The sequence below is a fragment of the Physcomitrium patens genome, chromosome 20, assembly GCF_059467195.1.
Source record: "Physcomitrium patens ecotype Gransden chromosome 20, ASM5946719v1, whole genome shotgun sequence".
NCBI lineage: Eukaryota > Viridiplantae > Streptophyta > Bryopsida > Funariales > Funariaceae > Physcomitrium > Physcomitrium patens.
In genome coordinates, this window is record NC_143429.1 from 12,705,063 (window position 1) to 12,721,457 (window position 16,395).

Genomic DNA, 16,395 nt, shown 5'->3' on the forward strand with positions numbered 1-16,395 from the left:
GCCTATATACAATGGTGTTGCTTTACGTAGATGACCTTATCATCACAGGGGACAATACTAAAGAATTACAAAAGCTAACATTTCAACTTTTACAAACTTTCGAGATGACTAAGCTTGGAGGAGCTACTAGACATCTAGAGGCAGAAATCATACGAAATTCTTCTGGAATATGGCTTCATCAAGAAAACTATGTCAAGAAATTACTCCATCGCTTTGAAATGACAGATTGCAACCTTGCTAAGACTCCCATGAGCCCCACGATGCATCTTCAGATAGAAATGGATCAACCTCTAGTTGATAAAACAAAATATCAATCTTTAATTGGCGAGCTTCTCTATGCTTCAGTAATTTCACGGCCAGATGTTTGTTTTGCTGTTAACACTCTGAGTCGATATACCCAATGTCTGCAAGAAGGGCATCTCATTGCAGCCAAGAGAGTTCTATGTTATCTCAAGGAAACAGCTCACTTAGGAATATTTTTTCCGAAACACAATGAACTCACCCTTACAAGTTACACTGATGCCGACTACGGAAGGGATATTGACGCAAGAAGTCCAATATCAAGATTGATTCACAAACTGGGAAATGCACTAATCGAATGGTTTAGTAAACGATCAGCTACTATCGCACTGAGTACCACCGAGGCAGAATACAGGGTACTCTCTAAGGCTGCGAAGGACGCAATTCACCTACGCTGCATGCTCAATGAATTACAGATTAGCGGAGAAAATCCGTCACTCATATTAAGTGACAATCAAAGCTGCATAAGATTAGTTGATAATCTAGTGTTACATTCTCACACTAAACATATAGACATTCAATTCCAATTTATTCGCAAAAGAAGGCTTGCGGGAGATGTGACAGTTGACTATGTATCCACTTCGGAAGAACAAGCGGACATAACGATTAAACTGCTAGACACATTTATATTCAGATGCTTCCATGAATCCATCAGTCTATCACCGAAACTAGATTCCATCTAGCTATCTTTTCATGTAATCCTCAGTCGACCTCATGTCTCGCAAACTCTTAAAATGAGCTCTCTTGAACCGAATTACATGGGTTTTACATTCCTCCCATAATCGTATATTCCAGGTCTGAATCTAGGTCTAACACCATAAAATTTTCGAAATCTTACTCCTGGAGATACAGAATTAGACACAATGCTAGTATGTTGATTATTTGTTTCAAAGGGAGTATTTCCTCTATCTCTACACCTCACCAAAAGAATGTATAAGTTCTCCAACGATCTCGCAATAGAGGAAAAGAAATCCATGAAGATTCGACGCATCACCAACATGATAATCCATAACCCTAGCAGGAATAATTCCCACTACAAAAAATAATTACTAGAACACTACTCAATCGATACAAAACTAGCAAACAACGGAGAAACGAGCAATAGTCTGCTTACTGTGTGCAACATCTTGTTGCCAACAATCCAGTGTTGCAAACAACATTGAGTTTCAGTGCGAGAGAGTGCTGATCAATACACACTGGAACTCCCTGTTGCTCAGTTATTTTACAATAATAATCGTCAAACTACCATAGAATGCGGAAACACTACCAATGTCGTTTAGCCTTTCGAGATAAGCCAACGACACAATTAGTAACTCCTCTCAATTACTGAAATGTACTTAAAGAGACAAAAACTTAATAAAATGCATCTCTCTTAAGTAATCGCAACACATATGTTAATGGTATGCAAGTGTATACTGCCTTTTCAATTCTTTCTCCTATTCAACAAATCTAACATCCTCTGACATTGAGTACCTATTATTAATTCTTATATATTCTTTTTTATTGAAGTTAAATAGAAAACAAGAAAAAACCTAACGTCGAAGACATGATGATTTGATATAGATGCACGTATACTACAAACAAACACACGTTGTAGAATAAAACACTCAAACAAGAGATAATTTAATCCAAGCAATTCATCCAGCTTTTATCCTGTAAGGCATACTGCAACGTCTAACTCAATAGTTTGCAACGTAAAAGTAAATGTATTGCACATAAACTTCTAACAAACTAAATATTTGGGACTCTGAACCGATTAAAACTGGTAATAAATAATGATAAAAAATCAACATACTTGTGGGTTTTCATTATTTCGTTTCCATCTACATGTTCTACAAACACCCAGTTAAAATTTCATTCTGTAGATCACTAAAAGCTACAATCAACAAGGGTATATGCCAACGTGTTAGCATTCCATTGACATAACCAAAATCAGAAACTAATCAAATACCAGTTCTCTACACGGGGCAACACCCAAAATACTGAATTTCACTCAACCGATAAAAATTAATTTCCATCCGCAGGAATCTCCCACCCACGTCGAAATACGCGGCAATCTTTATTCCCAAGCCAATAGATGCAGCAGCCGGCTCCGGGCAACACCCCCAAAAATCTCAATCAACAACAGAGGCACTGCCCGGGGCACATGACCTCTGATTCCCACATGGGCACAACAAAACGACACCTTCCACGCATAAACCAACCCCATCATCTCATTCATCCAGACCAACGAACGAAAGCCCAAACGGCCAATGTACATCCATTCCGCTCATCCCAACTCACATCCACCCTTCATCCATCCAGCGGGGTTCAAATCCGCCCACCAACTCCAGCTCAGCAGGCGCCCGAGGACGTCCATGTAGCTGGCAGGAGACGCACCATTCATTCGCTCGTAAATGACATGCATTCGTCCATCTGCATGTGTTCATCCAATGGGCTTGGTATTCATCCAATGAGGCAGATAGATATTCCAGCTTGCGACAGCCTTGGCCAGGACACACACACAGAATGGGAAAGGAAGGGGAAAGAGGAAGGAAGACAAGCTCTGACACGAAGTAATCGACGAGGGAGGTGTGAGCTGCAAACTGGGCGGCAATCGTTGCACCTCGTCCGGCTCTCGCTCTGCAAATTGGCATTGTATTTGTAGTAGGGGGGTGAGCTAGGTGGAGCATAGTAGTAGTAGTCTAGGTGAGTGCCTTGCTTTTTGCCCTCTTCTTCCCCCTTGCCCAGTTGTTATTATTACTATTACATCACCAATGTGGTGTGATAACCGAATACTAAATCGCTCAGGCTCGGCGCGGGGCGGGGCGTGCCCTGGGAGTCATTCTCTCATGTTCTTGCACCATCTCTATCGCCAGATCTCCGCATTCCTAGTCTGACCTCTCTCTCTGCTTTCCTCAACCTCCATCTCTGCCTCCCTCGACCTCCATCTCTGCCTCCCTCGACCTCACTCACTCTCCACCCCATCTCTCCCTCTCTCTCTCCCTCTGTGTCGCTCTGTGTCTCACGCTGTCCTGGTTTCGCTCACTCTTCTGGTCTTTTCCTCTCCAGATATTGGTGGGGGAGGTTTGACGATGTGGGGGTCTTTTTTGATGGTGGTGGTGGTGGTGGAGTGAGGCAAGGGTCGTCTGTGGGACAGGGTTGACGATGCTTGTGATTCCTTTCTCAGGGAGTGGACGAGGGAAAGGTCAGAGCTTTTGAGGGGTGTGGGGGCAGCGGGCAGATGTGAAGCTGATGGGCCAGCCTGCTTACTGTGTGAGGTATGTGTTGGGACCAATGGTTGTGCTTGATGTGGTCGAGGTTTTGTTTGTTTGACTCCACCTTCTGTAGCAGCGGAGTAGTAGGAGTGGTGTTTGTTTGTTTGTTTGTTTTGTTTTTGTTTTTGTATTAATGTATATTATTCGTTTTATTTCATTTTATTTTGTTTTTTGGTTCCTTCTACATGCCTTCCTGTATCCAGCTGCCTTTGACTTCGACTGCCACAGGATGTTAGAGTGTTGGGTAGTGTGTTTTTGGGGGTGTGGGTTATGATCTGTGGCTTGGGAGTTGCGGGTGGAGGGTTTGGGTTGAGGGTGTGAGTTTGGTGGAAGCGGCCTGGTTTGTGAGTGGTAGTGCCCCCTGATGCAATGTTGAGGGTTCCAGTTGGGGCGGTGGTCCAATGTCTGCATAAGTCGGGTAGGAGTGTCAGGAACGGATGAAAGTTACATGGTAGAGCTTTACGTTGTCGTGGAACGTTTTGGGGCTGTGAGAATGGCTGCGGTATCGTGAGTGCTTGAACGTGTTAGTCTAGTCACAGTGGTGGCGATTTGCATCGACACCATGCTAGAACCTTTGAACGTCCTACTTCTAGTGAGATGATTGCTGTTGTCGGAACGCCGAACTGCGTGATCGTGGAGCAAAATCGAGCTAAACTGAGTGCCTGACTGAGGCTGTATGTCACTCGGTCCAGCTCCAGTTGATCTGTGAATACGAGAATATCTTCCAACATTACATGCGCTCAATAATGTGGGTATCTTTGTTGATCTGAATGCAGGGTTTGATGGCCGAATCCTTTAATGAACTCAAGTGGATGGAGCTGTTGAAGTCTTTGTAGACCTCTACCTAAATTTCTGTGAGTACTTTACTAATTATCTCTCAGAGGACTGTAGAACCACATGTTTATCTCATCGCCTAATGGAAGGCAGACAGTATTTGTGCATGATGGATGTTTGCTTCTGTTGATGGGATTGTATCCTTAGCCGTCCTTGGGATTCTACAAGAAGTGCACTTGAGTCGCTGTGGACGAGTCATCCCATGAACAAACTAGACGCTCCATGTTGTATCATGTCCTTGACAATGCATGTTACTTTCGACCTTGAGATATGGTAGTAAGATGACCATTCGTGAACTGGTATGACAGGATCAATACTTGGCGTATGTTGGAAAGACCAAGGTCGAGGAATAGACCAGTGATGACCCATCTTAGAAGAAGGGCAATTGCAATGGCATGAAACCCTGCTCCCTTAGTTTTGTTCTGGTCCACTTTGCGCCTTGATTGCTTCAAGCAAGTGAGCTATTAACCTCGAGTTAAAGTGAGGCAACGATGGGTGTCCGGTCAGGTTGGGCGTTATGTCTAGGGCTACTCTTCTCTACGACGATGTGGACAGTGCATGCTCAGTTTGTACCCACAGACCAAATCCTCATCGCCTGTGGTGCTGCATCAGACGTAGTAGTTGACGTACGCCAGTTTAAGGGAGATGCCCAGGCAACCTTGAAAAACCCTACACTGGATGCCCCGCAGGGAGTGCTGGCTTCCATCTCTGCTCCGAACACCAATCTTCTTAATCCTAAACTAGTCCAGCAGGCACGGATTTTTCCAGTCAATTCATCGTACACATTTCAAGTTACTCCTGGTCGACATTTTGTCCGGCTCTATTTCTACCCCTTTACCTTTAGCAGCTACACCCCCAATGCCTCAACTTTTTCCGTGACTGCTAACCAATATAGGCTGCTTAACGACTTTCGACCTGTGCTATACTCGAGCGATTCCAAACCCTTGGTTTTCAAGGAATACTCCTTGAATGTGACCGCGAGCAGTTTGGTGCTGAACTTCTCCCCGGCCTCTTCTTCTTACGCATTCATCAATGCGATCGAGGTTGTGTCCATGCCAGACAATCTGGTCCCAAGGCTTGCTTTGTCGTTGGCGCAGCCTGGGACACCGATCGCTTGGGGTTCTGCCAACACCGCCGTGGAGATGATGTATCATCTGAATGTAGGTGGAGAAGCAGTGACCCCACAGAATGATTCTTCAGGGATTTGGCGCACTTGGCAAGTCGATGATCCATACTTGTTTGGTGCTGCGCGGGGAAAAGCCGATTCCGTGATTGCTGCAACGATTCAGTACCCATCACAAGTGCCCGAGTACACTGCGCCGCCAGTTGTGTACCAATCTGCGCGAACTATGGGTGTCAGCGAGACTGTCAATGCTGCCTTCAATCTCACATGGACCTTGCCCGTTGACTTGGGTTACACTTATCTTGTGCGCCTTCACTTCTGTGAGCTATGGGTGACCTCGATTGGGTTTCGCGTGTTCAATATTTACCTCAACAACCGGACTGCAGAAAACGGCGTGGACATAATTGCGCTGACAGGAAATTTGAACTATGCAGCGTTCCGTGATTATCTCGTCAGAATGGACACGGGTGTAGCCAAATTATGGGTGCAAATAGGGCCGGCGCCATCTTCCTCATCAAGTTACAAAGATGCGATCCTCAATGGATTAGAGATCTGGAAGCTCAATTCCACCACAGGGAGTTTGGGGGGTGGTTCGGGTGTCAATGCCGGAGAGGATGGTGGTAGTGGTATTCAAACTGGAGCTATTGCCGGAGCCGCTGTGGGAGGGGTTGCTGCTATCGCCTTGGCCGCAGCGTTGATTTTCTTTTGTTGTTGCCGGAAGACCTCCAAATTGTCTCCCACCAAGAGCAGGAAGAATGCACCACCGTCATGGCTTCCTCTTCCGCATCATGGTATCTCAGACACCATGGCGAGTAAGATGTCCACCGTCTCTCAGAAGAGCGGTACTGGAAGTTATGTGTCAACTGTGCAGGGTTCCAATCTGGGACGGTACTTCACCTTCGCGGAGCTTCAGGAAGCCACCAATAATTTTGATGAATCTTTGATATTGGGAGTGGGTGGTTTCGGAAAGGTTTTTAAGGGCGAGATAGACGATGGCACTAAGGTTGCAGTGAAGCGAGGGAATCCATGCTCTGAGCAAGGATTGACGGAGTTTCAGACCGAAATTGAGCTGCTTTCTAAGCTGCGACATCGGCATTTGGTGTCATTGATTGGGTACTGTGAAGAGCATTGTGAGATGATCCTCGTTTATGACTACATGGCTAACGGTCCCCTCCGGGGCCACTTATACGGGACCGAACTCCCAACTTTGTCATGGAAGCAGCGTCTGGAAATTTGCATCGGTGCCGCTCGAGGCCTACATTATCTGCACACAGGGGCAGCGCAAGGAATCATTCATCGTGATGTGAAGACCACGAACATTTTGCTGGATGAGAACCTGGTTGCCAAAGTTGCGGACTTTGGTTTATCGAAGACAGGTCCAAGTCTCGAGCAGACTCACATTAGCACAGCAGTGAAAGGAAGTTTCGGATATCTGGATCCTGAGTACTTCAGGAGGCAACAACTGACCGAGAAGTCCGATGTCTACTCTTTTGGTGTGGTGCTCATGGAAGTTCTGTGTGCACGGCCTGCGATTAATCCGGCTCTTTCTCGCGACCAAGTTAACCTCGCGGAGTGGGCACTGCAAAAGCAAAAGTCTGGGCTGCTGGAGTCAATCATGGATCCCAAACTTGTTGGCCAGTGCAGCCGCGACTCAGTGCGTAAGTTCGGTGAAACAGCAGAGAAATGTCTTCAAGAATGCGGCGTGGATCGGCCAGCCATGGGTGACGTGCTCTGGAATCTAGAGCACGCTTTGCAGCTACACGAAGTTGCAGCATCAGGATCAGCTGGGTCCACACAACCGAATTTAATGGATGCTAGCGCCCCGATGGTCTCTCTAATGCCTCCGGCCATGCCTACACATCCTCTTGATGACGATGATTCTTCAGTATCGAGCGAGAAACATATTCTGGGCAGTGATGATGATGACTTACTGGAGGATGCCTCGGCAAGCGCAGTCTTCTCTCAGTTAGTTAATCCACAAGGAAGGTGACTCGGTTCTACGTGTAAATCAAATTCATGAATGCACCCCATGTATGATGATCTGGGTAGACATAGCGTCCTTGGACACTCCGCCGCTTATAATTGAGCTGGTTGTCTGTTTATTAGTTCCAGGAAAGCTATTGCTGTCAAGTGCTATTGCAAAGGAATGTGCCCTTGCCCATACATGGCAACATACAGGGTTTGATCAGGTCCCGCTTTTAGGTTTGAGCCCACCTGCATGATGTCAGATCCAGCTGCTGCAGACAAGTTGTAGCTGCTCTGGCGCTTGCCCAAGGACGAATGAAGACGATCGATAATTTAATCAGCCAGGTCGTAGCGGATGGGGGAACAGTGGGAGTCGGCTATGTTCTACTTGGGTGACTCACAGGTTGAATCTTCGTTACATAGCTCAATACATATGATGTCTGCGTGAACGTTTAGACTACATCATGAACTGCATCTCCTTTCCTCCATTATAGAGACATTGATTAGGTAGAGAGGTACCTAAATTGGTCTTCTGAAATGGGCACAATCTGGAAGTAGTGTTCATTTCAGGTGTATTGGATTATACGTTTTTCTAGGGGAGTTCCAGTCAGTTTAGGTACGTCTACCTTTTGTAAGCTTGAGCGCTTGCACTCCCAAGGCTGGCAAATAGTTCCTATTTTTGTTCCTTGTTTTTCAGCAATTCTCAATTCACGAATTTTTTCAACTCACAAACAGCACATGAAAGCGCTGAGTGTATTCAAGTCTTTTTTGTATTGTAGATCAAACAATGTGCAGGGCATATGTCCAGCGCTATCTGCTGTTCGTCTGTCAATATCGCAATTGAAGTTGTAGTTGTCTTTCATAGGATAGTAACGCACATTATCGATACATCCTGAGATTTTCTCTGCATCCATGGTCTCCATCTTATGAACCTCTTTGCAGTACCACTCGGAACAAATTCTATTCGCAAGTTGCTCCACGCCCTCATCTTTTATTGCTCATTTTTATAGTTGACAATCTAGGACGAGCTACAACTAATCTCTGAATTAGGGAGACCTGTCGCTAGTTTACAAAATCACGAATTTCGAAGCTAGATCTGCAGAGTCGACTACTGCGAAAAGGTCGGGAGGGTACAGGAAAGGTCGTTAAAATTCAGTTCCTGAGATTCATGTTGGACTCGTTGGAAACCTGAGACTGGACTGGGGCTGGCACCACTACGAGAACCCCACCTATTGCATTCAAAACGGGGCGGCCTCCACTGCAGACGTGCGATTCTGGTGGCTCTTGAACGAATGTGTGAGAACCTGAGGTGCAGGTCAAGTATTACAAATCTTCATAACGTGGCTTGTGGAGATGGAATCAATGACTCGACTGATGTCGGAGGAGGACGTACGAAGATAAAACTTTTGATTGAACCCATTATAACCCAGGGATTCTTCAAAAATATCTGTTTCCTTTTTTTATGTCTTTGCAAGAAGCACCTGCAATGAGACACGTAGCTGGGTTAAGCTTCATGGATCCACAGTTTGTATAACAATTTAGAGGCGATGCAGCAGTATCAACGAACAACGTTCCGCAACCTTATGGGACAAGTCACCTATAAGCAAACCAGACACAGCGCTGTAACTCTCCCTTCGTCCAACAACCACAAGTTAAGAAATACAAGGCAATGGCACATTATCGAAGCAATACCAAGTGTACCACGCCCACAACCAAAAACCCTAAGCAACGCTTCGAAGAACCTGGACTTACTACCAACGAGGAGCAAGGCAGCAAAAACTTTGCAACTTGGATTTCTCGACAACCAGGTAAATACTGCTTATCTTTACTTGCTCCCCTGTGTACCTGACACAATACTCCTCTCACTGCAAGACCAACTCTCTGAAGCAAAACGATTGTCTAAATTCAGGAAACCGACGCTGACCCACACATCATCGAATGCTCAAAAACTTGACAATCTTCCGAGGGCCGATGTGACTGGTCTAATATTTCAGCTCAAAAATCAAAACTTTGGATGCAAGACGAGATTGCTAAACAAGTTACGCAAACAACATTACGAATCATCCAGTCCGAATCATGACTTGCGAGTGAAGGAATCAAAAGCGGACAAGAACATAATGGAACATGTTCCAGGCAAAGTGCTTGATTCGGCAACAGGATGAGAGGTTCCTTGGAGTGCAGACAGTTAGGTACTCTTGGTATTCGGTGTCCACAGTTTCATGCATTGATTGAGGTAATTAGCGATGCTCGGCACTGATGGTTGGCTTGTCTGAAGTGCACCAACTGGTTGTGGCCTCCAGCACAAACTGTGTGAAGCATTTGTGTTGTGTTAAGTGGTAAAAAGCTCATGGTGATGGAGCTTCTGGTGAACGATTTCAATGCATGGGCAAACTGCTGGGGAACATTGCTGTGATATATATTTATATATATTGAAACATCAGAGAACTTTGTGCTAAAATTCACGAAATAATTCAAAGTATTTTTTTTAGTTGGAATTCTTATGTAATAATTTGTTTGCTGGTAAGCAATTATTTTTCAGGCTCATGCTACACACACATCCCAAATTGCTACATGCACACCCCAAATTGTTATTTGCACATCCAATATAATAGAGGTCTTTCATTTGTTGGTTTGTTAATTTGACTAACAATTGATAAGAAAGAAAGGGAGGAGTTCCAAGACTTGCCTCGAGATTGAAACTTGTGTTGGGACAAGAAAGAGGGAAAGAACTCCGACTTGTGTTGGGACTAGGACTTGCATTAGGATTAGGACAAGGAAGAGGAGAACAAAGTTCAAGACTCATGGTGGAACAAGAAAAAGGGGAAGGAAGTTCAAGACTCATGTTGATACTAGAAAGGTGAAAGAAGTCATCTCCAAATCCGTTTGTTGTAGATAAGCAAAGCAACCAATTAGAGACCTTTGATGTTCATATATCAATTTGGGATGTGTGGTATTTGAACCTTATTTAAAATATTCTAAATATATTTATAATAAGGTGTCTATTTATAATACTACTAATATTTTCTTAGTCAATTTAATGCATGATGTAACTATAATTATATTAGAAGTTATTAGAAGATATAAATAACAAGATTTAGATATTTAAGATATTTTGGTTAGAAATTGATAAAAATCAAGTAGAATATAAATAATATTACAAGAAGTATATCTTAATTTTAAGAAAGAAGAAAATATAAGTGAAATTACTACCTATACATTTGCATGCACCGCAATATATTATTATAAGAATATTTTACATTATACTATTCAATTTTTTTAAAAAAACATTCTACTCATTATATTAAAAAAAACATGTTTATGTTGAAATCTTGTATTTTTAACAATATTAAATATTTTAAAGAATTTATTAAAAAAATAGATTTAGTAGTAGATTTTAATAATAATGGCACCAATCTTTTAACAACATATAATATATATATATATATATATATTTAGTTTAATATTGGTTTTTTTGTAGATTTTATGGATTTTCTTTACATTTCTAACAAGATAATTTTAATTGTATAGTATTTAATATGTTTATGATACAACTACATTTCTACTAATAAGTGTAATTTTAAATCTTATTCTTCAAATTTATGTTAATAATGTTTATTCTTATTATTTAATATTTTTACTACAAACTATTAATCCACATTGATATATTGATTGAAACAAACACTTAATATGAGCAATCTATGAGGTCATCATGTAACACATTAATTTTTTTTCAAAAATATTAAAACCAAATCTAGAATTTTACACTTAAGTTATCTGTGTGTATTTACATATAGATAAATATAAATATATATATATATATATATATATCTACAACTTGTTTGATTAAACCACACATTTGTATTGCTTATGATAAATATTGAGCAACGAATTTCCATCATTCAAATTATCCCAACCCTCAAAATGCCACGTGTACATGAATAGCACTTAGCCAATCGGCTTACAAGCGTGTGATTTAGTCAACTGGAGAAACTCTGCATTCTAACGTAAAAAAATGAGTGACACTGTTCCGAAGTGTACTCACTCATCTAAGAGTCGACACTTTGCAGTGCAATGAGCTCATGGTGAAGAGCTTTGATTATTGCGGGGCTGTCACGATAAGGATCCTTCCATGCTTTCCGCTGCCCTGGTCATGCTTTGATCCCTAAAATCCAGCCTCTAAACGACGTAATGTAACGCAATTTTTTTCAAAAAAGAAGCTGCCGAGTTTGTTGTTGCACGCCAACGTACCTACTTTCAGCATATCTAACCAGAAGACATAGGATATGTCTGGAGATGGAACTTATTGTCTCCATGTACTGTACCCACAAATGTAGTTGAGATTCGCAAATCGGTACACGTGCCATTTCATCTGTTGTTCACCGATCACATGTTTATATTTATTGGGATAGGACACGTGAACAGCGCCTGAATGAAGTGGGTTTCCGAGGAGCTCTGCATGTGTCACTTCCGTGGAGCATAACACGGAAGGTGGCAATGCACACAAGCAATAAAAAATAACAGGGAAGTACCCCTGCGGAGACGGGAACCAACTAAAAAGAAATGTTCCTCGACACGTCTTGAAAACGATTGGATAGTACATGTCTCACTAAACATGTCTCAAACTGGAACAGTATTTACATAGGTGAAAGGCATTCCTCGTGTGCTATATGATTTGTGTCTAGAGTCATACCAAATGTAAGGTAAGCTGGTAGATCGTTTCATGTAGGAGTTGGTAGATCCTGCAGAATCGATCACTGTGGTACACCTAATGATCACCAAAAAAATCTCCTGTAGTTTAAGACTAACCTTGTTTGCTACTCTGCACCTACACTGTGGCTATCGCGTTGGGCTGAAAGTGAGCCTCCGAAACCACATTATGTGTAGCATAATACAAGTGCAACGGTTTGTTGCGATAAAGCACGGATGTGGAGGGAACAAAATTAGCCAGTCCTTGAAAAGGACAGGGTGGTAGCTTGAGCTCTTCGGACAAGTCGTCTGCTAGGACCTGAAATGACTTATCATAAAGGAGTAAACCCAGCTCATCACGGACAGAAACACACCGATAGGAGGGGAACTTGGAGCCCCACTTCGCAAAAAAACTCTCGAACAACACAGCGTCCTCGATCTTCTGCTCTTTGGAAGGATTCAGCATGCAAAAGGAAACTCCCTTCGTACCCTTACAGTCATCCTCGCGAACCACCATGTATACTGAGCCCTTGCATTCCACAACCTGCACTTCGATCTTGCTTCCTGGACATCTCGGCTCACATCTATACAGAAGCTTCTCTCGGAAAATGCCCTCATAAATGTCGTACACGACCAGTCCCATGACGTTGCTACTCCTAAGAATCCCCTCCTTGGCCACGAAGTAGAAAAAATTGTCACAACATGCTCCCACTTGTGCTGGAAAGCTCAGCTTGTACTTCCTTTCAATAACAGACAAGTTGTTGTCGATGGACCACGTTCGTGTGAGGGATTCGTATATCTCCATATGCGCTAAGCCTTGACAGGAGGTTCTTTTAGTGAGGACCAACAACTTGTAGGAGCTTGTGAATCTATTGAAGATCATGTGCGTCAACAGCCAGTTATGCTGCATCATGGAGTTACCAACGTGCATCGCCGGTAGCTCTATACAGCGCGCTGTGATAGGGCTGTACACAAACAAACTTGCAATTCCTTCCTCATTCACGTCTCTAAAACACAAAAGTCCACCGTCACCTGCAATCAGTAAAGTGACCACCTGATCAGCGGATATGCGTTAAAACTGGATAACCAGTTCGATAAACTCTGCCTCATAACTCCGTATTGCATGATTGATTTACCCTAAAGTGGCATCAGCTCGAAGTTATTTGTTACATCCATTACGCATCCAATACTCTGCCGCCCACGAAGAAAATACAAATATTCCTAGCTCCGACAATTACTATGATTAGGTCATGCTGCCATGCTTCCTTGGTCTACTACCATCCTAAAAGAACATTTCAAGTAAACTCAATTGAGGCACTGTCAACGAGGCAGGGAAACCTCAGTGCAATATACTCTTTATACATTTATTGTTTTCAGGACTAGACAAAATGAACCTGCTCGAGAGAGATGGAGTGAGTAGGTTGACAGATACTGTACGTGATTTACAGACAACCGCGAAAAAATTACAGAAGTTAACAAACAGACAGACAGAACAGAATAGATAACCGTGCTTGATTAAGCTTCCGTTGACAGGGTATGACCAACGTACTATCAAACAATCTCTATCGATCCTATGAAGATCGTTGCAAGTCTGCTAAAGAACTAGGAACCACGCCACTGGAATCTCAAGATAGAAGAACAATCCCTTACCTGCTATGCAATCTTTGGCTCGAGGGTCAAGTCCCCGCATTGGAGGCATGCACAGCCACCGATTCCAAGCCGCGTCATAAGCACAGCACAAGTTCTCTCCCTTGATTGTAGCAAAAATAAGAAGGTACTGAGTTTTCGGAGAAAGGACATCCCAAGACTTAACACACGATCGAGCTTCTTGAAATTTCTCAGAGAACACAAAATCCTTGAGCCGTTTGTTCACGGCGCGGCACCTAAACAGACCAGGAAACGACATGAATGCCACTACCTTCTCCAACAAATCGTCAGGGAGAAACTTCCAAAGTCCTGGATCTAGAAACGCAGCGGCCAAAGGACACGATTTCCGCTTCTTGGGCTCCGGGTGCACGGACTTGTGAGAAGATGACATCGAGTTGGAGTGATGACATCCAGGAGTAGGCGGCGGAGCCAAAGAATTGAACCTTCCACTACGAAATCTGCTGCAACTTGGTTGATAGTGCCTCACTTGATAACTCATCACGGTGGATTTGGAACACCACCAACTAAATAATTCTATGCCTCGCGCACCTTTCCTGCATACTCCACTCTACTCGTGCTACGATGGCACACGGAGGAAACACTTATCGAAAAGCTTCGTCCCTCATGTCGAAGAATTTCTCCAAAAATAAAACTGAAAACAAGACTCGAACCAACTCCGACAAAGTTTCACGCTCTAGATGGGCACACAGCCGGTTATAAAATGGTTTGAACCAAGAGCTTCATCCAAGACCTTGATTCACCGCAATATCAAACATGTTCTTTCTGCCCCTCACCATAGCCCACAATTGCTGCAACGCCAAAAGCGCAGTCCACCATAAAATCTAAGTAGGGGCGCTTTGCATTTAAAATTGGAGCTTGCTTGCAACCCTCCCTAGCAGTCGATACCTCTTATGCGTCGCTCAAAACGAAAGAAGAAAACCGGTGCACCATCAACGTTATTTAACCGGCTAGCCCCTTTCACGGGAAGAAAATTTTCACCGAATAATAGCGCCTTACAAGAGAGAAGATGGAAGAAGAAAACCCCCGTCAGAAATGAGACAAAGCTCTTTGAAACAGCGAAAGAAGAGTTTATGTGAAAGTAGAATAGCAGTGCGACTTGATCAGTCCAACTCCCACGACATTCGCCCGTTTGCACGATACTTCACACCCAAGCTTTATCCCCCTCCCTACCCTTAAACTCGACCTAATCATACGTACAGCACCTACACTCAATTCAGTTTCTTCGTCATCGCATGTTTTCTTCGCTTGGCACTGCGACCTCAGCAGGAAGCTTTCACAGAACAACCCGACTGATGCAGCGGCAGCTTCCCAGCCATGCAACCTCTTCGCTTTCGCATCTCCGGTTAGCTACTACTCACTTTTTCTCTCTCACACACCGGAAACGCGAAATGTACTGTAACGACAAAAAATTGACTGAATAGCTCCACCAAAAGCTGACTGCGCATCCAGCCCCTCCGCTGGTTGGCTCCCACAATACCGCTTGCGTCGCAACTACATAACAATACGTAAACAATTCATGACAGCCGAACAACTAACCACCTCAACCCAAGCAAAAGTCAAGAAATATTTTTACCACGACAGCCAACTCCGATTGAGGGCAAAACTGCAACTACTCCTCTCCTGGGAAGAAAACAAAAATCAAACCCAAATTAGAAAACAGTCTGACAACCAAACTCTATTACAAACTACCTCTTCAGAGTCGCCTCCACTCTCATGCAACATAGTTTGCTAACAGTAGTGACAGTAATTCGTCGGAATCTGGACGATGCTGCATTGCGGCACATGCAAGTCATGAGGCTGGCCGATTCTTTTGGTGACCACGGCGAGTACCGTGTGGTTGACGAAGATGGAAGACAATTTCGTCCCGGAAAAGTCGAACTGCTCGAAACCTGCCTGCTTGCAAACTGCCTACCTTTTGGTTGATTCCAGCCTTCCGTTCCTTTGGTCTTGTATCTAGCGAACGGGTTGACCATGTGACGGAGAAAGCTCCAGATGCAGTGTGAAAACGTCAAAAGAGCCCGAATCGCGAGGAAGGGTCAGGGGTAGCAATCACGGGCCGGGCCGGGCTGGGATTGGCCTTGACCCGGGGGGTACGTCTCCGCCGGTCAAGGGTGTCGCTCCACAAGTCCAGCCTCCCTTTCGGAAGCCCGTTCCATCTAGAACGTTTTGACGAGTGCGCCCGCGTGGCGATTCCGATGAATGAGCGGCTTGATCCCTCCTTTTTCTTCATCCACTAAGGGGCCACTTCACACTATGGCTGTTTGGTCGAGCGAATCTTGGACAACTCCACATTAACTTGGGGCAAAATGTCAATGTAAAAGTCATTGAAATGTGATAAATATGACTTTTGGCTTATTTTTATTTGATTGAGAATTGATTGTCCATTATTTTCCAATTCGTTTTCTTATTATGCACACAAATTCTTGGCACCATAATTGTCGTGAAGTTTTGTCATTTTGGCAAATTGCCTCTAGTGTGAAGGTCCAGGGGTCTCTCTCATTTTTATTTATTTATTTATTTATTTTCTCTCTCTCTCTAACAATCATATTGCTGAAATCCTTT

General features: G+C 43.7%; 3 protein-coding genes across 4 annotated transcripts; 1 reads left to right on the forward strand and 2 right to left on the reverse strand.

The window, feature by feature from the left end:
- Positions 1-1,779: 1,779 nt before the first annotated feature.
- On the forward strand, positions 1,780-8,211 carry LOC112273503 (receptor-like protein kinase THESEUS 1). Of its 2 annotated transcripts, none has more exons than XM_024502396.3 (3): positions 1,780-3,560; positions 4,334-4,411; positions 4,700-8,211. In XM_024502396.3, exon 3 carries the CDS (start codon positions 4,883-4,885, stop codon positions 7,502-7,504), a length of 2,622 nt encoding a protein of 873 aa, XP_024358164.1. In that variant the 5' UTR covers positions 1,780-3,560; positions 4,334-4,411; positions 4,700-4,882; the 3' UTR covers positions 7,505-8,211. The 2 variants fall into 2 exon arrangements, with proteins under 2 accessions (XP_024358164.1, XP_090101072.1); XM_090244946.1 differs by lacking the exon at positions 1,780-3,560 and adding an exon at positions 3,622-4,231.
- A 3,819-nt stretch (positions 8,212-12,030) lies between these two features.
- LOC112273609 (F-box only protein 13) lies at positions 12,031-15,218 on the reverse strand. The gene is made up of 2 exons (XM_024502549.3): positions 13,816-15,218; positions 12,031-13,197 (listed from the first exon to the last, which is right to left on the reverse strand). The coding sequence occupies exons 1-2, from the start codon at positions 14,309-14,311 to the stop codon at positions 12,305-12,307; spliced, it is 1,389 nt and encodes a 462-aa protein (XP_024358317.1). The 5' UTR covers positions 14,312-15,218; the 3' UTR covers positions 12,031-12,304.
- On the reverse strand, positions 14,769-15,873 carry LOC141044641 (uncharacterized). The gene is made up of 2 exons (XM_073529584.2): positions 15,523-15,873; positions 14,769-15,324 (listed from the first exon to the last, which is right to left on the reverse strand). The coding sequence occupies exons 1-2, from the start codon at positions 15,804-15,806 to the stop codon at positions 15,177-15,179; spliced, it is 432 nt and encodes a 143-aa protein (XP_073385685.1). The 5' UTR covers positions 15,807-15,873; the 3' UTR covers positions 14,769-15,176.
- Positions 15,874-16,395: the final 522 nt, after the last annotated feature.